The sequence below is a fragment of the Lacerta agilis genome, chromosome 14, assembly GCF_009819535.1.
Source record: "Lacerta agilis isolate rLacAgi1 chromosome 14, rLacAgi1.pri, whole genome shotgun sequence".
Taxonomy (NCBI): Eukaryota; Metazoa; Chordata; class Lepidosauria; order Squamata; family Lacertidae; genus Lacerta; species Lacerta agilis.
The window spans coordinates 41,097,388-41,119,692 of NC_046325.1; the positions used below are offsets into that span (position 1 = coordinate 41,097,388).

The window sequence follows — 22,305 nt, forward strand, 5'->3', positions numbered from 1 at the left end:
TTCACAGATGGTATTTAACTCGGAGTAGGTTTGTTAGGTTGTGTAAGGCTGAATCAGGTAAGTGTTGGAAGTGTAAAGAGGTGGAGGGAACGTTCTTTCATATATGGTGGACGTGTAAAAGGGTAAAAGAATATTGGGAAATGATCCGTAGTGAATTGAAAAAAATGTTTAAGAGTACTTCCCCCCCCCCCCAAAAAACAGAGTCCTCTCTGTTGGGGATAATCCAGACTGAAATTCCCAGGTGTCAGTAAAGGTTATTTATGTATGCCACTACTGCGGCCCGTGTTTTGTTAGCCCAAAAATTGAAAATGAACACGGTCCCAACCAAAGAAGAATGGCAACTAAAGTTGACAGGATATGCACAACTCGCAGACTTAACACGTAGAATAAGAGAACAAGAAGGACATAAGTTTAAAGAAGATTGGAAACCGTTTATTGAATACATGGGAAATAATTGTGTACAGCTGAAAACGCTGGCAGCGTTAAGATAAATTCAGCAGTGTAAATAAGTTATGTTGGTGTGATAATGGAATGCTGAATGGTAAAGTTTCTGTAAAATATGCAGGGATTTTTTATGATTTGTAAAATGAACCATGGAAAGAGAAGAAGGGAAACCATTGATATCTCAAGGGTGTAAAATGAGTGCAGTATTTTAAATTGTAAAACAGAGAATTTAATAAATATTACACACACACACACAAATAAGTAAATAGAAAAATCCTACCCTCCCCCCCTTCCGTTGTGGTCAGCAAAAGGGACAACTCCCCTTTGATACTACCTGCAGATGGCTGCCCACAGGGTGTCTGTTGATCAGTATGGATAATGGCCACATTAACTTGCAGTAGTAAATGCCCTCCTTCTTCTTCTTTTTCCTGTCCTCTTAGGCGATGACTGCGATACATTTTGGGACAGGGACCAGCTCACCAACAGCTGCTACCAGTTCAACTTCCAGTCCACCTTGTCTTGGCAGGAGGCTGGCAAGAGCTGTGAGCAGCAAGGGGCCAGCCTGCTGAGCATCACTGAGGTCCACGAACAGACCTACATCAATGGTGAGCAATGCGCACAGTGAACTGAGGGAGTTCCTGCTGCCAAAAGTGTGCAGGATGCCCTGACTGTCTTTCTCCTTGTGTACATGCGCACCAGCAAAAGGCCGTTCCAGTCGTGTTTGTTCTCCTGGTCTACTTCAGCGGGTGGGAACTCGGTTTGGGAAGGGGCTATAATGAGGACCGACTCTGGAAAAGTGGGCCAGTCACTGTATAACATATGTGCAAATGTGTTTCTGAATAGCTACTGAGAAGATTTGGAGTTGCAATCCTGCGATCACTTGAGATTCTGCAGCAGATTCTCTCTGTCTCTCTCTCTCTTTAGTACAGTCAAACCTTGGATCCCGAACGCCTCCATTTTGGAAGGTTTCGACTCCCAAACACCGAAAACCTGGAAGTAAATGCTCTGGTTTTCAAACGTTTTTCGGAAGCCGCGCCTCAGTCGTCAAGCATTTCGGAAGCCAAACGGACTTCCGGAACGGATTACGTTCGACAGCCGAGGTTTGACTGTATTACTGCAGAAATTCAGAATCTCTTGAGTATCGGAAGAGAAGGAAAGCTAGCAGGCTCTTGTTGCAAATGAGAGAGATAGGATCTGGGGGAAACCAGGCTGTGCTATGTGGTCAACAGGGCAAGCGTCCAAGATTTGGGGAGGTCGTCCGTGGATGGAGAGAGTGGGGGCTAGGTTCTGTCAGGGACCAGGAAATGCTTGCGCTGCTCGATGTGTCTTACGCTGACACCGAGGCGTTCTGCCCTTTTCCTGTCTACACCAGGACTGCTAACGGGATATGGTTCCACACTGTGGATTGGGCTTAATGATCTGGACCTCAACGGGGGCTGGCAGTGGTCAGACAACTCACCTTTGAAGTTCCTTAACTGGGAGAGTGGTAAGTAAGAGAAATGCCAAGAGGATGGGTGAACATATCCCAGTGAATTATCAAATGAGCCACATGGCTGGCATAGGCTGTTGGTATTTGCTGCAGACTGTTTTTACAGACTCCTCTTTATTCAGTGGCGGAGTAAAGCTCCGCGGTACCCGGTGCGGCAAAGGAAACGCCCCGGGGCGGGGCGTCATGACATCACATTTTGATGTCATGACGCCCCGCCCCCAGGGCGTTTCCGGGAGTGCCGCCGCCGCTTCTGCAGCCCTCTTTTAAGCCGAAGAGCCCGCTTTTAAGCTCTGCGGCTCAAAAGGAGGCTGTGGAAGCGGCGGTCCGACGACAGAGTGCGCCTGCGCGAAATGTCGCGCAGGTGCACTCCGTCGTCGGGCCGTGCGCTGCCGCTCCCAGGGTGACGGAGGGAGCGGCAGCGCGTGGGAATGGTGGGAGGGGCTGCTGCCTGTCACCCCCACGTGCCGCCGTTCGCTCTGTTGCCCCGGGAGCAGCAGCACCAGAGCGAGTGGCGGCGCGTGGGGGTGACAAGCGGCAGCCCCCCCCCGCCACTCCCCACGCACGGCTGGTCACCCTGGGAGCAGCAGCGCTGCACGGACGGGGTGCTCCCTCAGCTGTGTGCTGCTGCTCCCGGGGCGACTGAGCGAGCGGCGGCGCGTGGGGGTGACAAGTGATGGCCCCTCCTGCCACTCCCCACGCTGCCGGTCACCTCGGGAGCAGCAGCGCTGCACGGACGGGGTGCTCGCTTGGCCGTGCTCTGTTGCTCCTGGGGTGACGGAGGGAGCGGCAGCGCTTGGGAATGGCGGGAAGGGCTGCCGCTTGTCACCCCCACGCGCCGCCGCTCGCTCCGTCGCCCCGGGAGCAACAGCGCACGGCCGAGGGAGCACCCCGTCCGTGCAGCGCTGCTGCTCCCGAGGTGACGGGCGTTGCGTGGGGAGTGGCGGGAGGGGCCGCCGCTTGTCACCCCCACCCGCCGCTTGTCACACCTGTCGCCCGGGGGCGTACTGCCCCCACCGCACCCCCCTAGCGACACCCCTGTCTTTATTGCAAGCATAGATCCCTTCCTGAATGAAACCAAATGGATAAATGAACACGCAGGGAATTCTAATGTTTCCATCATATATAAATTCCCACTGTAGCCAGATAAAGTGTAAAAAGCTTCTGCCTGGCTTTGCAGTTTATATAACATTCAGCCATCAGCCCCTCTCATCCCCTTTCAGGGGGATTTTTTTGCAAACCCTCCAACATCCTGGAGAGGAAAATGGGGACATGTGTCTTTTTGGGGATGAACACTCGTGGGAGCCAAAACAGGGCATCCCGGGATTCAATCAGAAGCCGGGGTGGCTTCTGCAATTTCGGCATGGACAGTCGATGGATATGATATTGTGCTGTGGGTTCAGGGGCCACATTAATGCTCACCTGTGCATATATTTCATTTATTAGTTAAATTTGGGGTGGGTGGGGAATCAACCTGCAAAACTAGTCTGGGGACTGAAGAGGGTCCCATGACATGACATCACAGCCACCAGCCAATCGGTTCCACCCACAGCCATCTTCTTCGCGATACAGGCTTGCGGCTTGACCCTGGAAAGGAAAAGGTAGGTTTGGACTGAACATGTTTCAATCCTCCTCCGCTGTGCTGTAAATATCGCATTTGTTTTCCTCCTTGCTCATTCTCGCTGTGGCTGGAGACCCGAGGGTCAGTTTTCGGTATTTCATTCATGGGCGCAAACAAAGGGCAATTGGTCTTAAAACGTACTAACATGTTTTATTTTATTTATCAGTTGGAGTAGTGCTGCTATATCACTTTTTTGGAATACATAGTGTTGTGACACTTACGACATTGGCTTGCCCAAAAGTAGCCCACAAATGTCATGCCTGAGCAGTCACTTGAACTTGGGTCACTGTTGGCAAATCGAGCTCTTCAGCTGTGCAGTATAAATTCTCTCCTGCCTTCAGTGATGCAGCTAGATAATTTAAAACCCCAGACTTAGTGGCCTTTTCTCCTCCACCTCCTCCTCCTCCTCCTCCTCTTCCTCCTCCTCCTCCTCTTCTTCTTCCAATTTGCAGTGGGGGGCTTTTGATGCCCATGTGCATTGTGGGCAGTTGTGAAGCAAACAATTCACATTTTTCTTCTCCATCCCCTCCCAGCTCCACTCCATACTTTTCAACTGCTTCTACGTTTCTGATAAATCAGAGCAAGAAACACTTTGTGAATTCTGATTTATTTATTTTTTAAAGGAACATGTGGAATTTCTCATTTCAAACTAGCCACCTGGACTACAGGAATAAAATGGGTTTTGCTTCTGCTGAATGCATTTACTTGGGAATAAGCATCATATTTGCTTGTTGTAGAAAAGGATGTAATGGTTCTGAAGTATATAATGAAACGGGCATCTGTAACCATGTACATTGGTGCTTGGCCATTTCTTGAGACACACACACACACACACACACTATATATATATATATATATATATATATATATATATATATATATATATATATATATATATATTAAAACAAGAAGATCAAGGGACAAACCTGGATAGCTCAGTTCTTTAGAGCATGGGTAGGCAAACTAGGGGCCGAATCCGGCTCAATCGCCTTCTAAATCCAGCCCATGAATGGTCCAGGAATCAGCGTGTTTTTACATGAGTAGAATGTGTCCTTTTATTTAAAATGCATCTCTGGGTTATTTTTGGGTCCTGCCTGGTGTTTTTACATGAGCAGAATGTGTGCTTGTATTTAAAATGCATCTCTGAGTTATTTGTGGGGCATAGGAATTTGTTCTTTCCCCCCAAAAATATAGTTTGGCCCCCCACAAGGTCTGAGTGACAGTGGACCGGCCCCCTGCTGAAAAAGTTTGCTGGCCCCTGCTTTAGAGTGTGGTGCTGAAACTGCCATGGTTGCAGGTTTGATCTCAGTATGGGGCACCTGCATATTCCTTCATTGCAGGGGGTTGGATCCTGAGGGTCTCTCTTCCAACTCTGCAATTCTGTGAGTCTTAAGGATACTGCAGCAATCAGCATCGGCCCCAGTGACCCGTGGTCCATGGTACCCAAGTGCTGACACCAAGCCTATTTGCCACTGCCCCATCGCCTGATGTAATTGTGGGTGGGTGGGTTGTGGGGCCTTGGGAGTTCAGCCAGAAGGCACAACCATAGCTGCCCCACTGCCTGCCTCTTCCAAGTCTCAACAACAACATCCAGAGGGCATCTCTTATTCCGATTCTCATTGGAATAAATGCATAGGCTGCCTCCACACCATATATTTAAAGCACAGGATTCCACCCAAAATCCTGAAAACTGTACTTTGTTATGGGAATTATAGTTCAGTGGGGGGCATGAGCTACAGTTCCCATGGTTGTTTTTTTTTGGGGGGGGCATGTGTTTTAAATGTGTGTGTCCAGCCTCTGTATTAAAGATTCAGAACTGATCTCAAGTTACATCCTTGGGTGTGGTTTTTCCTCTTGCCGCACAGCAATGCATTCTCAGGCTGTGCTTTTCTGGGTAAATAACAGCCGTAGTTGCAAAGGTTGGTGATCTACTCCTGCCGCTCCTTGCAGATCAGCCTGACAACCCCAGTGAAGAAAACTGTGGGGTGATACGGACAGAGTCGTCAGGGGAATGGCAGAACCGTGACTGCAGCATGGCCCTGCCCTACATCTGCAAGAAGAAACCCAATGCCACTTCTAATATATACTTCTTACGTGAGTAATATGGAGAAAGCAATTGAATGGTTTGACATATATATGTTTATATCTCATGATCTGAAAGCCGCCTATCTCGTGCCATCCTTTCTGCAACCCCAACAGCTATTGGCCAAGCTGGTCTGATGTCACGGAATGAAGGATTTTATTAGCTCTCTGTTAGATGGAACCTTTTGGATTCATATATTTATTTACTTTATACGATTTCTGACCTGGCCTACCCTGTAAGGCCCCATACAATCAAAACTAAATAAATGAAGGGGAAAGGTTTACAGTCGTACCTTGGAAGACGAATGGAATCCGTTCCGGAGGTACGTTTGACTTCCAAAACGTTCGGAAACCAAAGCGCGACTTCGGATTGGCTGCAGGAAGCTCCTGCAGCCAATCAGAAGCCCCGTCGGAAGTTCGGCTTCCAAAAATAGTTCGCAAACCGGAAGAGTCCCTTCCGGGTTTTCGGCTTTCGGGAACCAAAACATTCAAGAACTAAGCTGTTCGAAAATCAAGGTACGGCTGTACATGCAATGATAAAAAAAACAAGTAGAACAGTTCCAATCAAAACTAGTACAGTATGGAAGAAGTGAGTCCTTTAAAAAAAAAACACCATTAATTGTCAGAGGCCAGAGTGAAAGAAGTGTGTCCCTTCAGCACACGACAGAAGCTAGACAAGGAAGATGTTTGCGGTAGCTAGTTTGTTCATGGAGGGCGTGTGAAATTTCTGCTTTCTGGGTTACGGATCTTGGGTGTGAGCTCCTAATTAGAATATCGGTCCCACAACTTTCCCCGGATACTGCTTACTCAAAAGCTTTGCTTTCCCTAATTGCAGTGGAGTCTGATGTGAAGGTTGACTGCGACCCGAGCTGGCAGCCTTTCCAGACCAACTGCTACCGGTTGATCAGTGAAAAGAAGAGTTGGCCAGATGCCAAGAAGACCTGCCTGCGGAGCGAAGGGGATCTGGTCAGCATCCACACCCTCAACGAACTGGAGTTTGTTACCAAGCAAATCAAGCAAGGTACCGTATATACCCGAGTATAAGCCGACCCGAATATAAACCGAGGCACCTAATTTTCCTACAAAAACCTGGGAAAGCTTATTGACTCAAGTATAAGCCGATTCACCTTTGCCGCTGTGGAGGAGGAGGAGGAGGAACGAGCAGCCTGAAAGCAGCCATTTGGGCTGCTCCTTGCTCTTCCTCCTTTGCCAAGTTTGCATTTATGCGAGCAGTTCAGGAATGGAACAAGCTGCCTGGGGAGAGTAAAGAACCGCCGTTCTTGTACACTTCTTAAGGAATGGTTGACTGGGGTGAGCGGGCAGCGGCGGCACGAGTGGAGAGAAAGGGCTTCTTTCTCGCTGCCCCCACTGCCCGCCTCACTCGAGTATAAGCCGAGGGCAGCTTTTTCAGCACAAAAAATGTGCTGAAAAACTAGGCTTATACTCAAGTATATACAGTAAGCAATGCTGTGTTGTCACATGTACCCTGTGTGTGTGTGTGTTTGTTTGTTTGTGTGTATGTGGATTATCTCTGATTTAACTCTTTTTTTAATGCGAGCAAAAGCTTAGTCGAGTATCGAGCAGTGACTCTGCTGTAGAACTGTTGTGACCTGGAATAGATATATAATCTCACCTTTGCTTTATTCTGTATGCTTATGCGTGAAGACTGTACCTTGTAAGGAATGCTTCTTACAAAGAGTTTGTGGGTTACAGCTGAGCCAAGCAGAAGATATAAATTATGTCTTGGGTCCTATGTCCCCAAGTGAGTCAGGATGTTGGGAGAAACAGGATGTCTGCAGAATGTTCTAGGTGTCTGAGATACACATATAGAGTTTTACCAAATGACATAATGAGATCTATATGCTTACCAAGCTGAAAGAATGACCCAACGAAAGGAGAGTTCACAGGGGCAGAAGGTTGTTACAAGAAAGCAGAAGTGAATCTCCTTGCCTCAGCTAACTAGGGTGAAGTTCAGAGAGTCTTCTGGGGACAAGAGGGTTGGATTTCTGGGTTGCTGTCATATACTCATTGGCTTGATGCTTAATGCAAGGCATGAATATGTAATGTTTGAAGGATCTATAAAAACCTTTGGATACCTGTGATTGATGTCCAGTCTTTTGGAGATGACTCCCTGGACCTATTGCTCAGCAATAAAACGCTTACTCTTGATGTCTCCTAAATCCAGTGTTTGGCATTTATTTTAAGAACTAAGGTTCCCGGAACGATATAATAGAACCAGAGCCGCTCCTTTTATATCTGCACACACTTCCAAAATGCATCAAGCCTAGGACCAGCTGATTGTCTCTTATTTCCAGGAGAAGCTGGCTGTGCAGAATGCTGATTGGCTGGCTCTTGTGGCAGTCACAAAGCTGCCTCCCATCTCGCCATCCAGATGTTTTGGGGACAGCCTTGAAGCTATTCACCTCGAGCACAGGGTGTTAAAAAGGGAGTCTTTTAGAAAATCTGGATTTTTATTTTTTTAAGCACTGAATAAATGTTTAATGGGTAAACATGCTGCGGGGTCTGGAAAAATCATTTTGAAATGTCAGTCTGGAGGAGCAAAATCTGCAGTGGATTGAGGAGATTGAAGGTTACGGGGAGGAGCTACAGCAGGGAAACACTCCCCTACTTCTGTAGGGAGCTATGTCTGCCTCTTCCCCAAGTTTCTAGTCCTCATGAGGATCAAGTGTTTTGCTAAATGTTCACTACCCGGAGGGAACTGGTTGGGCAAAGCAGGCCTGGGTGCATTGTGTGGGGCAGTCACTGACAGATAAAGAGGATTCCCCCCCCCCTTCATTTAATAGAAATCCCCTCTTTCCCTGCTTGTTTTGGCAGATGTTGAAGAACTCTGGATTGGCCTGAACGATCTCAAGCGGCAGATGAGCTTTGAGTGGTCAGATGGCACGCCAGTGCATTTCACATTCTGGCACCCCTTTGAGCCCAACAATTTCCGAGACAGCCTGGAGGACTGCGTGACGATCTGGGGACCGGTATGTGTAACAGCTGGAAGGATACCTACCACGAGAAGGGAACATAGCTCTGAGCATACAGGATAGAACCCTAATCGTATCTGTCGTGCAACACTTAGGAATGCAAGCTTTCATGAATTGAAGGTTGCAATTGATTGGCGAAAATTATATTTGTTCACAGATCAAAATATGGCTCCCGGGCAAACGAAAACCTGAGCTGACAGTTAGCAAAGTTGTTGGAATTCAGAGCCCTAAAGAACAGGCAATCTTGCGGGCCCTCATGCAATTGGGTCAGCTCCCTCATCCTTTCAATAGATTGGACAGAAATAGAAACTTAGAGAAGTATGAAATGCAAATGATTTTACTTCTAACAGAAAGAGCCCGTGGACAACTAAATTGGGTAGTAGTGTCCAGGTGAAATCCCAGTCAAGTGAGAATCTCGGGCCCAGAGGCTTAATTTGGCCCCAGGCTCCTCTCTGGCCCTCAGGACTGTCCTCAGGCCACAGCCCCTCTTCCCAGGCCACAGCCCTCAGTGGTCCTGGAATTAACTGAGCATGCTCCTTGCTGGAGGTTGGAGAGGGATGGATGAATGTGAAGAAACTAGTCTACAGTACTGTGCAAAGGTAAAATCCACATATGTTCCACTGCCCGTGTTCCTTTATGGGTAACCACCTAGCGATGGCATGTGGCCCCTGAACGGTTGCCCAGTTGGGAATATGGCCCTTGTGTCAAAAAAAGGTTGCCCATCCGTTTCTTACAATAATGATAGGTAGGGGTAAGGGATGCAGGTGGTGCTGTGGTCTAAACCACTGAGCCTGTTGGGCTTGCCAGTCGGAAGGTCGGCGTTTCGAATCCCTGTGACGGGGTGAGCTCCCGTTGCTCTTTCCCAGCTCCTGCCCACCTAGCAGTTTGAAAGCACACCAGTGCAAGTAGATAAATAGGTACCGCTGTTGCGGGAAGGTAAGCGGCATTTCCATGTGCTCTGTTTTCCGTCACTCTTGTCGCGTTGCGCCTGAAGCGGTTTAGTCCTGCTGGCCGCACGACCCAGAAAACTGTCTGTGGGCAAGCGCCGGCTCCCTCGGCCTGAAAGCGAGATGAGCGCCGCAACCTTTGACGGTACTTAACCGTCCAGGGGTCCTTTACCTTTGCTTTTTTTTTTACAGTAGTGATAATCTTGAACATATGTTTATTTTCTTACGGAGTTTCCCCCCTTCCCACTACTGTACCTGGGAATAGCTTTTGCTGCAATTCTGATTAAGTAAAACGAGGGTAGGGAATGGCGCTCAGGACTGATCAGTGAAAAGGAGGAAATCAGATTGAAATGGAGGAGCAGGCAAGATGGAGTGTCGCTGCAGAAGGGCACAGAGACAAATAGCCTGGGTTTTGGGGGGGGCGGGGGTTGGGGAAATCAAAGGCTTCTAACGTATGCAGAATTCTTCCGATAAGGCAAGACTGGGGAAGCTTTGTCCCTCCAGATGTTGTTTGACTCCAACTCCCACCAGCCCCATCTAGCATGATCAGTGGTCAAGCATGATGGTAATTGTAGTTTTAGCAGTATCCAGAAGGCTGCAGGTTCTCCTCCCTGCCATAAAGGACTGTATTGGTCCTGAGGTTTTTGTGTGTGTTTCTGTTTATTTTTTAAATAGAATAAATTTTCATCAGTGCATCGGACTTAATTTATTTCCTGTGCTCATTTTAGGAGCTCTCTTTTGCTGAACCAAGGTGAGATTAGGGCAAGTAATTCTAGTGCTTCGAAAAGAACATGTGGGTGGTGCCCCCACGGTTGCATAATAATTTAAATAATTTGAGTCCAGCAAGATCCGAAGGGCACTAGGTTGGAGAAAGGATGGACTGGTCACACGCCGTAGGGCGGAAGGCTTACATTTTTGGGTTACCTGTTTTGAAGCTGCTGCCTACTGTGGGGAATTCTTTTCCTTGAGCTGGGACTTCTCTGCCTCTCTCTGTCCAGGAGGGGAGGTGGAACGACAGCCCTTGCAACCTGACGTTGCCTTCTGTGTGCAAGAAGCGGGGCCGCGTGAGCCAAGGGAGAGAAGACGAGGACCACGGCTGCAGAAAGGTAAAGAGAGCAATGGCGGCCATGCATGCAAAGGTTCAGGGCCAAAGGCCGCAGGAAGGGGAGAAGAGGAGGCTGGGAGTTGCGGTCCAAAGGGTGCCTCTTGGGAAACAGGCCTCTACATATGAGCACTTCTGGAGAGGAGAAGGATGGGGCCCAAGGCCTGTCCTGCCCAAGGCAAGTGAGGTTTCTGACACACGAGTGACTGACGAGGAGAAGCCTCTCTGTTTTCAAATGCTGCTTTGGAAACGCTCATTTGAAGCAGAGCGGTGAACAAATAAGAAACCAGAAGTTCGTAAACAGTGCTTTCTAAAATAAAAGCAAGATGCGTGTCCCATGCTCTGTTTAAACCAAGCTATTGCCCTTTGAGAGAGACTGTGTACCAGCTGCATGTTGTCTATCCAGATGTGTGCTGTTCAGATAGACTTCCTTTTTCCGGTGCAGCCCAGCTGTCCAACGAGCATCTCCTTTCCAGCTGGCCAGGGCTGGAATGTGCTCGCCTTCTCCCTCCGCAACAACAGCGCAAGCTGGGAAGGGGACATCGAACGTTTCTGTATTAACTGCTTTTAGCTAAGGGAATTCTGGCGTTGTCAAGGGCCCTGTGGCACCAGCTGGGATGGGGCATGAATGTTTGTATGTGCCAGAGCGGGGTCCCAAGGTGTGTGTGGGAGTATGCAGCTCAAGCTGCAACTTAGTCCTGCCATGGGTCACAGAAGGGGAGGCACAGCTGGCAGGGCTAGTTCAGGGAGGGGGTCCTGTTGCCACCCATGTCGTGCAAACTGACATAGCTCCACACCCCTGTGTGCACACTTTCAAGCCCAGCCTTCCTGTTTTTTGACGAGCACGTTGCAATTGATGGGCCGCACCCTGCTCTTTAAAAGTAGAGGTATTTTGTTATGCCAAGCTATGTATCCAGTGCTGTCAAGTATCCCGTTTTCCCCGGGATTCTCCCCTATTTCAAGCAGTTTCCCGCTGCTCTCCCTTATTTTTTATTTCCCTTAAATTTCCCGTTTTTAATGGAAGCAGCTCCTCCCCTGCTGGCCAGGGACTGGGTGGGAAGACCTCGCCTACTTGGAGAGAAAAGCCTCAGCCCTCAAAGCAAGTGGGAGCCGTTTCCCGTGCTTACAGGGGGGTGTATTCCTCCCCTTGCATCAGCCCCTATCTGTTGCCGCCAAGCCCCTCAGCCGGCCAATAGGGTTAGCTGGCGGGCGGAGCCTGGCTGCCTTTGAGCAGCTGCTGCTTCCTGTCCTGTTTTGATGAGATCAGACAAGAAGACGATGGGGCTCCATTGCGTGGAGCACATGGCTGCCCTCCTCTTTGCTGGCTGCCCTCCTCTTTGCTCTGCCCCGAGCTCAAGCCCGCTTGGAGTTTACATTGCTGCTCCGCCCATTTTTGCTTCTGGCTCCGCCCACCACTGACATGTGACTGTTCCCAGGATAGGTGAGACTGCCGATCCCTTATTTTCAAATCCAAAACTTGACAGCTATGCATGTATCATGCTTATGAACCTTCGAACCGTACATCCTATACTTTGAGCTGATGCCGAGACTGTGTGCAGATTTTATCGACGGGTGTAGGAAGGGGGGGTGGAGGGGGCGGTCCGCCCCGGGCGCCACTCTGGGAGGGGTGACAAGATGGCCCCTGCCTCCCCCCAGCTGTAGAGCGGCCAAGGGCACACGCTCGTGCGGTGCGGCATCCGTATGGGATCCCTCTTGCGCGGCAGCCTGTACGGTCGCTGTGCAAGCGGCAGCCTGTATGGAGTGCGCATGTGCGGCATTCTGTACAGACTGCGCATGTGCGGCATTCCGTACGGAGTGCACACGCGGGGGCTGTCGCACATGCACAGACCGTATGGGCTGCGCCACCCCAGGTGCCGGATAGGGTTGCTCCGCCACTGTTTATCAATAAAGCTTTCGGGCTTTCCCCGAGCCGAGAGTCCCCAAGGCTTTCGTCGGAAGGCGGAAGCCACAAGGAGAGACACAATAAATCTGTAAGATTCCTTAGAATACTGTTTTTTGAATTGAATTGTTGTTTGGGTGTGGAGGAGGATGACAGAGGAGAAGTGGCTGAAGTTTACGAGCATTGGCTTGGCTACTGTGATATTGGGATGAGACTCCATCTCAATTTGTATTGTATTATTTTATGTACTGTGGCTTGCCGTTGTTTTATGGATCAGTTTAGAAATTGTTTATTGTAAATGTTGAGTGGATTTCTGTTTAACTTTTATATGTTGATATCAACAATTTATCAATCAATTACTAAATTGTTGAATGTTACTTTTTGATGTAGGTTGCTTATTTTAAAGTTTTGTTTTATTATCACATTTTTGTATTGCATTAGATTGTTATAAGATGTACGATTTTTGTTTCTTCTGCTTGTAAACCGCCTTGAGTATCGTTAAGATAGAAAGGGTATACAAATTAAAAATTATTATTATTATTATTATTATTATTATTATTATTATTTGTATGCTTGTTTAAATGCTCCCTTTTAAGTAAACCCACTGTTTAGCTCTGAGGGATGAGGCTAAAAGACTGGCTTGCTAAAAGTTGAACCCAACTTCTTATAAACATTAAATGGCAACCTTTGCCTTTGGACAGCCGGTCCCTTGACTTAGCAGATATGGGCAGGAAGTAAAGCCGCATCATTCCTCAAAAGTTGTGGTGGGAGCTCTGAATGGCTTTCTAGGATCAGAATGCATTGGGGTTGTCTGCACCTTTGAAAACCACCATGTCACTAGTTGCAGTAGACACTGGGCTGGTTTCAGGGTCATCTAGCAGATGCTTCTAAATTTTCCCTTCCTTCGTTTTTGGTCATCTGGCTTTTGCTCGGTTCTTTTCCATTGTGTTTGCTACCTTCCCGTTCTGCTTTAAGGAAAGTTTTGCGTGCCTTTTTAAAGAGTCCGTATGTTGCCCTCCAGATGTGGCTGTGCCAGCTGGAGCTGATGGAAGTTGTAGTCCAGCAACATTGGGCGCTTTAGTTGCATTGCAGGGGGGTTGGACTAGATGACTCCTAAGGGTTCCCTTCCAACTCTTAAGAATCTAACATATGGAGGGCGCCAGGTTGGCAAAGGCTGATAAATACCAGCCAAAGGTGGTTCTTTGAAAGGAGAGTCATCTGAACTGCTTTGAAGTAGCCCAGCTGCCATGTGGGGCATGCCGGGGGGGGGGGCGTTTTCAGCATAGCTTTGGACTCCATGCAGAAGAAAACCCCACATCTTGCTTCCTGGTTCGCAGTGCCTCTCTCCCCTCCCAACCCAGATCCTTCTCCCTTCTCCAATACACTTTTTTTCCTGCTCTCAAGCCTCGGGACAAGGAACTATTCTTGAATAATAATACTTCTTCTAAGTCACGAACATAGCTGTGTTTTCGGCTCTTTGCCAAGCCCTTTGCCTAGATCTGCAAAGGTACAGAAGCAGCAAGAAGTCGTGTGCCCACATGGGAGCCCAGATGTGAAGCCTGCCGGCTGGCAGTCCCTAAGGGGGCGGGGCGAGTGAGGCATGGATTGGTGGGGTTCTGGGTGCAGTGTTGCCATGCCCTGCAGACTTGTAGGCACCTTGCGTTTTATGAATATATTTAGCCTCTTGAACCCCAAAGGAAAAGGATCTGGCTGTAGAAGAAAAGACCCACCAAATACAAAGAGGGACCAGCTAATAATAATAATAATAATAATAATAATAATAATTTTATTTATTTATTTATTTATTTATTTATTTATACCCCGCCCTTCCCGATCAAAACCGGGCTCAGGGCGGCTAACAACAAACATAAAAACATTGGTTAAAAACGACTTTAAAAACAGCATAAATACAACATAAATGTGGTATCACCAGGGCTAGTGTAGTGTAGTGAATGTTCTCTCAGCATGGTGTAGTGGTTAACAGCGGTGGACTCGTAATCTGGTGAACCAGGTTCGCGTCTCTGCTCCTCCACATGCAGCTGCTGGGTGACCTTGGGCTAGTCACACTTCTCTGAAGTCTCTCAGCCCCACTCACCTCACAGAGTGTTTGTTGTGGGGGAGGAAGGGAAAGGAGAGTGTTAGCCGCTTTGAGACTCCTTCGGGTAGTGATAAAGCGGGGTATCAAATCCAAAACTCTTAACTGGCCAGATTAGTCCTGCTAGGGCCAGCAAGGAGACCAGGGAAGAAAATTAAAGTGGGGTCTCAGTAGGGTTTCTTCATAGAAAAGGGGGGAAGGGAAAAGGCAAGAAGGGTCAGGCTAAGTTGAAGGCCAGGCGGAATAGCTCTGTCTTACAGGCCCTGCGGAAGGAGATCAAGTCCTGCAGGGCCCTAGTCTCATGGGACAGAGCATTCCACCAGGTCGGAGCCATCACTGAAAAGGCCCTGGCTCTGGTGGAGGATAGTCTGGCTTCCTTAGGGCCTGGGACCCTTAAGCTATTATTATTCATGGACCTTAGAGTCCTCTGCGGGACGTACCAAGAGAGGCAGTCCCGTAATTACGAGAGTCCTAGGCTGCATAGGGCTTTAAAGGTCAAAACCAGCACCTTAAACCTGACTCAGTACTCCACCGGGAGCCAGTACAGCTGGTAAAGCACTGGGTGAATATGCTCCCACGGCCGCTGCAGCATTCTGCACCCGCAGAGATGCTTCGCGACTTTGTTTTTCTGCCGCTGTTTTCTGCCGCTGCAGCAGAATTTCCTTCTTCTCAAGCAGCTTTATTACGAAGCGTGAAACGTTCTCCTTGACGATAAAAGAGTTTCCTTGAAGTGTGTCTGGAATCGTAGCCGTCAGTGCAGCCATCTTTTCCGTTCCCCTTCGTTCTTTCTGCTGCATGCTGGAGGTGTGCACCTCTTTCCTCTGCCTTCTGACACCTTAAGTCGATATAGATATATTTAGGAGGCGCCCTGTTCCTTTGATTTGCATTTGCTTCAAACCGATTTGCATGTTGCATTTTGAACCAGTGCTTCTCGAGCTACCTGATGTGGTGGATTGGGAAGCCATGCTCCGTTGCGCCAGGGGACCGGCGCTGCATTTTGTCCCTGAGCCATCCCACCCAACCTGGGCTGCAGTGGAGTCGCTAGCGACCTGCAGCCAGCAGCTTGTGGACTGGCACCTGTCCGCAGGCCAACACTTCTGAGTAGCGCTTTTTAAAATTACTGGGACCTTGTAGTGAAGACCAGGCAAGAAGCTTGAGTAAAACAAGTACTCAGGTAGGTCCACCTTATTCCCATTTTACAGATTTGGGAAAACAAGCCTGAAAGTGATTGATTCCCCTAAGGCCAGTTCAGGACTAACCAGAGATTTGACAAGAGTAAAGAAAAAAAAAGTGCAAGCCACTGGAAAATAATTTATTACTTATACCCCGCCCATCTGGCTGGGTTTCCCCAGCCGCTCTGGGCGGCTTCCAACAAGAGATTAAAAATACATTAAAACCTCAATCATTAAAAACTTCCCTAAACAGGGCTGCCTTCAGGTGTCTTCTAAACGTCAGATAGTTGTTTATTTCCTTGACATCTGATGGGAGGGCGTTCCACAGGACGGGCGCCACTACCGAGAAGGCCCTCTGCCTGGTTCCCTGTAACCTCACATCTCGCAGTGAGGGAACCGCCAGAAGGCCCTCGGAGCTGGACCTCAGTGTCCGGGCAGAACAATGGGGGTGGAGACGCTCCTTCGGGTATACTGGGCCGAGGTCGTTTAGGGCTTTAAAGGTCAGCACCAACACTTTGAATTGTGCTCAGAAACGTACTGGGAGCCAATGTGGGTCTTTCAAGACCGGTGTTATGTGGTCTTGGCAGCCGCTCCCAATATCCAGTCAAGCTGCCTCCTTCTGGATTAGTTGTAGCTTCCAGGTCACCCTCAATGGTAGCCCCACGTAGTAATCCAAGCGGGAGATAACTTCTGGACTTCTCTTTTCCTTGTCTCCCTTCTTTCCCTCCCCATTGTCAACATTCCAGATATTTCCTCCAGCTGTCAGAGGCTCCTGATCTGGTTGCTTGCCCACAGAGCTTAGCAAAAGCTCCAGCACCCCCTATCTTTTTGTCCTAAAGCAACTAAGATGGTGTTTTTGGCAAGAGGTGAGCCCATCTGCCAGAGCTGTCTAGCAGATGCATTCCTCACAGGCAGCATTGTGAACTTGGATGAAGGCTGGCGTCCAGCAGGTCTCTTCCTCCTCCCTCTCTCCTTCCCAGATATCCCTGTTCTTTTCCAGCATGACTTTTTTTAAAAAACAACAACAATGACAACATGCTGACATTTCCTTGGTTCTGTATTCTCCCAACTGGTTTCCTTCGTAATTTGGAGGATCCAGCCATAGGCCGTCTATGCTAACAGCATAGCTCAGAAGACCAGCTCCTAACCCACCATTAAGTAGAGTTTCCTTTCTAAATCTGAAGCCCGTTGTTGAATATATGAGCAGGAGTTCTCCGCTAGAGTAAGATACTTTGGAAGCTATGGAATCTCTTCCTTCAAAGAGCTTCAAGAAGTGATTGGAAGCTGCAGTAGAAAAGACGCTGCAAGGAAGAGAATTATCCCGTTGTGCGCATTTCGGCCTCCGTCTTCCCTCCCTCCCTCCCTCTTGTCATTATGGGTTGAGAAATGGTCCATAAAGGTGAAGCAGAAGCGTGTGCAAGGGAGAGAACCTTTCTCTGAGCAAGAAGAGGGAGATGGTTCTCACCCTTGGGGTGCAGAATCAGCCCAGGGAGGCTGTTAGGATATCTGTCTTGAGATTGGGGATAGCGGATGTTTTGCCCTCTAGATCAGTGTTTTTCAACCTTTTTTGGGCAAGGGCACACTGGTTTTATGAAAAAAATCATGAGGCACACCACCATTAGAAAATGTTAAAAAATTTAACTCTGTGCCTATATTGACTATATATAAAGTAATTCTCTTGAATAGGAATCAAATAAACACAATTTTTCCCACGGCACACCAGGCCACATCTCGCGGCACACTAGTGTGCCACGGAACAGTGGTTGAAAAACACTGCTCTAGATGTTGTTGGACTACAACTCCCATATACCTGGCTGGGGATGATGGGAGCTGGAGTCTCTCCTGGGGATCTCATAGCCCGTTGTTTTTCAGCTGTGGTACTCGTTCCACCCGATGTGCTGTGAAGCATCGCTGGCTGAAAAATCCTTGGGGTTAGGTCCCTTGTGACCGGATAGGTCTGTGCATGGTCCAGATGTCTCCCTAGCTGAGGCGTCCTAACTGCTCTCCTGTTTCTTTCCTTCTTGCCCTGGGTCTTCTTCCTTGCTCACTTGATCCCTTCTCCTTTTAGCCCTCCTCCTCTCTTGTGGCTTGCTTGCCGCCTCCTTTCGAAGGCTTCTCCCACTCTGCATGTTGATAGTGGCGAGCCCTGTGGTTGCCTTCAAAAGGAGCTTTTTCGGATCTCTGAACGATTCCCCCTCCATCTGCCTGACCAATTTGAGCTGCCTTGGCATGAACGGCCCCTATTGTGCTCCCAGCTTAGGAGAGGCTCCAACATCAACAAACCAGAGCTCTGCGGTGGGGTTTGAACTTCTTCCCTTTTTCCTTTTTTCTCTTGCCGAAGGAAGAGAGTTCGCTTTCCCTTCTTAGACCCTTCTGGGCATTAGTAGTTTGGGTTAGGGTGTGGGGATTTCAGTGCCTTCCAAGCGGCTTTGATGTGTTTTCCTTCTTCCTTTCTAAACCATGCAACTTCCCCTCCTTCTGCTGTGACCTTGAAAACTAAGCCAGAGCCAGGCTAGGTGGAGAGGGCAGACACCAATAATGGAGACCCCGCCACCCATGACCCACAGGCCAAGTCCACACAAGTAGTCACTTCCTTTCTTTCCCGTAGAAAGGATCCTGCAGAAATACAGAGGGTTGCATCCAGTGCTAATTCTGCTCCAAGCAGTCCCATTGAAGTTAATGGACATGCCTAACTTGCACCCATTAAATTCAGTGGGTTTACTTTGGGTGGGATGGGAAGGGACTGTGAAGCCATCTAGCCCATTTCTCAGAAAGCACATCCTGCATGCCAGTCAGGGATGGGAGAGGAATTCGCTGCCTTGGTTGCCCTTCTTCTTCCACATTTGTTTGTTTGTTTGTTTATAATAATAATCTATTATACCCTGCATATCTGACTGGGTTTCCCCAGCCACTCTGGGTGGCTTTCAACCAAATATTAAAAACACATTAAACATTAAAAACTCCCCTAAACAGGGCTGCCTTCAGATGTCTTTTAAAAGTAAGATCGTTGTTTATTTCCTTGACATCTGAAGGGAGGGTGTTCCACAGGGCAGGGGCCACCACCGAGAAGGCCCTCTGCCTGGTTCCCTGTAACCCTACTTTTGGTTGTTTCGGTTTAATTATTTACTTGTGTTTTATCTCAGGGCGGTTCACAAAGATAAAACACAAGTAAATAATTAAACCCAAACAACAAAAACAATAACCTCCACCTTCTCACAGAAACATTTAAAAGGCTGTAGACTATTAATCACCTTGCCGACAAAGGTCCGTATAGTTAAAGCTATGGTTTTCCCAGTAGTAATGTACGGAAGTGAGAGCTGGACCATAAAGAAGGCTGATCGCCGTAGAATTGATGCTTTTGAATTATGGTGCTGGAGGAGACTCTTGAGAGTCCCATGGACTGCAAGAAGATCAAACCTATCCATTCTCAAAGAAATCAGCCCTGAGTACTCACTAGAAGGACAGATCCTGAAGTTGAGGCTCCAGTACTTTGGCCACCTCATGAGAAGAGAAGACTCCCTAGAAAAGACCCTGATGTTGGGAAAGATGGAGGGCACAAGGAGAAGGGGACGACAGAGGATGAGATGGTTGGACAGTGTTCTCGAAGCTACTAACATGAGTTTGGCCAAACTGCGAGAGGCAGTGAAGGATAGGCGTGCCTGGCGTGCTCTGGTCCATGGGGTCACGAAGAGTCAGACACGACTGAACGACTGAACAACAACAACAACAAAGACTATTAATCAGCCAAAGGCCTGGTTGAAAAATATAAAATGAAGGCACCAAGCTAAACCTCCCTAGGGAAAGCATTCCACAAATGGAGAGCCACTACAGAAAAGGCCCACTCTAGTTATTTTATTTATTTACTAAATTTATATACAGTGGTACCTCGCAAGACGAATGCCTCGCTAGACGAAAAACTCGCTAGACGAAAGGCATTCGCTAACAAAAGGGTGACTCCCAAGACGAATTTTCCTATGGCCGTGACTCGCAAAACGAAAACGTTTTGCAATTTTTTCCCCGTAAAACTGGGCTTCCTCCGACCGTGCTTCGCAAGACGAAATTTCCGCTATACGACAACACTCGCGGAACGAATTAATTTTGTCTTGCGAGGCACCACTGTATACACTTCAGTGTTGAGGATTTTATTCTCTCCTCTGATGCCCTGGTGCTTAGTTTTAATAATGAACAGTTTCTTATTTCCTCTACATTGGGGTTCTTTGTTTTCATTGTTTGTTGTGCTTTTATTGCTGTAATTTTTATCCTGGTTTGTAAGATGCTCCGGTTTCTGTTTTGAAAAGAGTGGGGTGGATGTGAGTGTTATTATTATTATTATTATTATTATTATTATTATTATTATTATTACCACTACTACAGTAAGCTGTCAGTGTGCTTAGGACTGCATCCAAAGGTGCTTTTGATATACAGTGTGACTATTTGATATTTCCTCTTGGGATGGTAAAATAAACAGTGATTTTAACAAATGTCCGTCCTCCTTTCTTGAGAGCTTAGGTTTGCATACTTGGTAGTTGTGGTCTCTTAATTAAACTGCGTTGAATTTCATCTCCACCACCACAAGCATGCAGCCACCACTAGCAATGTGCTGAGCTAAGCTTGAATGGGTAATAACTTCTTTCCCCTTTAAAAAGCAGCCATTGGGATGGGGTGCCAAAAGCTGGCCCACACTCAGCTCGCAGCAGCAGATGGCAAGTGGCTTGCCTTGATGGTGGGGCTTAACAAAGTACTGTTTCGAACACAGGTTCAAATGATCATGTGGATAGGTCTAAGCAAGGAGGGAACAGAAATACTGTACAGCCGTACCTTGGAAGTCGAACGGAATTCCAAAACGTTCGCAAACCAAAGCACAGCTTCTGATTGGATGCAGGAAGCTCCTGCAGCCAATCAGAAGCCCTGTCGGACGTTCGGGTTCCAAAAAATGTTCGCAAACCGAAAGAGTCACTTCTGGGTTTGCGGCGTCTGGGAGCCAAAACGTTCGAGAACTAAGCTGTTCAAAAACCAAGGTACAACTGTACATAGAAAGTGTGTGACTCCTTTCCAATTTGCAATGGCGGCACATCATTCAGGGACAATGTGGTTTGATAAATTTGTTTAATGAGGCCATGTTGCAAGTAAGGTAGGATAGCAATGCCTAAGTCTTCCTCATTTTCATATGTTGGGTCTGTCCCAATTCTACATCGATCTGTGAGTTTACTTTTTATAGAAAAATCCATATGAAAATCTTATTTACATAAACTTTTTTAAAGCATTTGTGCATTTCTAAACGTATCTTATGCCGCCCTATGAATTTTTCATCATATTTTTGGAATGGCTTTTGAGCTGAGAGCTACATAGCAAAATTTGGAGGTGTATGAAATATGTAGAGTAATTAAGTTATTCTAATTTTTCGAGTTTCATCTGTAGTGCACAACCTAAAGGCTCTTTTTGGATCATGCTATAACCACCTAGCAAAGCAAAGTAACACTTTGGTCAGATTAAAAGTAACAGAATTTGCCTTACTCTTTGCAAGTCTTTATTTTATTTTATTTTATTATTTTATTTTATTTATGCTTTTCAGAGTTATACATTTCACTAATTTTACAATCATTTAAACATTTAAGAACTTGACTTCCCTCCCCCTCTTTCTGCAGTTTCTTAAATTTATTTTTACTGATTTATGCATATCCAGATTAACTTAATTTGCTCATTTATTCATCTACAGTACTTTAAATATATACTCTTATAAAACTGTAGGTTATTGCAATAATCCTGCCAATGTTCTTATCTGTTTTCAATTTATCTGTAAATATTCAATAAGCCATTTCCATTCTTTTATAAAAAGTTTTTTATCTTGATTTCTTATTCTCCCGGTAAGTTTCGCCATTTCTGCATATTCCATAAGTTTTTGTATCCGTTCTTCCTTTGCTGGGACTTCTGCTTCTTTCCATTTTGGGGCAAGTAACATTCTTGCCGCTGTAGTCACATACATGAATAAATTTCTATACCGTTTAGGTAGTTCTGTCTCTATAATTCCCAAAAGAAAAGCTTCTGTGTTTGTTTGTTTTTACAAAGATTATTTTAAACATCCTTTTCCATTCATTATATATCATTTCCCAGTAAGCTTTACAGAAAGAACTTTCTTTCTCTTTACATTTCCAACACTTACTTGATTTAGATTTATACATTTCGTTGACGTTTTTCTGTCACGTTTTTCCTAGGGTTGGAAATGGCAAACTCCATCTTGCTATTGGCTGGGAGACGACCATGTGACATACAGTGACGCTCGGAAGGTGTGCACAGATTATTCGTCTACTCTAGTCACCATCACCAACAGGTGTGTGTTCTGTTGTAAGCCGTACAGAGTTTTTATACAACAAACGACTTTTTTATATAAAAAAAGAAATTGGATTATCACGGAATAGGTTTTCAGATATTCTGCTGCAAATGCTTAGAGGGAAAGGCTAGGCCA

General features: G+C 47.1%; 1 protein-coding gene across 1 annotated transcript in view; it reads left to right on the plus strand.

Annotated features, from left to right (window-relative positions):
- MRC2 (mannose receptor C type 2) overlaps positions 1-22,305 on the plus strand; it is a 65,808-nt gene that overhangs the window by 15,087 nt on the left and 28,416 nt on the right. Inside the window, exons 4-10 of the mRNA XM_033169123.1 lie at positions 885-1,049; positions 1,817-1,930; positions 5,502-5,645; positions 6,469-6,654; positions 8,469-8,623; positions 10,572-10,679; positions 22,055-22,170. Coding sequence (XP_033025014.1) covers positions 885-1,049; positions 1,817-1,930; positions 5,502-5,645; positions 6,469-6,654; positions 8,469-8,623; positions 10,572-10,679; positions 22,055-22,170 — 988 coding nt within the window. The remainder of the gene's footprint in view (positions 1-884; positions 1,050-1,816; positions 1,931-5,501; positions 5,646-6,468; positions 6,655-8,468; positions 8,624-10,571; positions 10,680-22,054; positions 22,171-22,305) is intronic.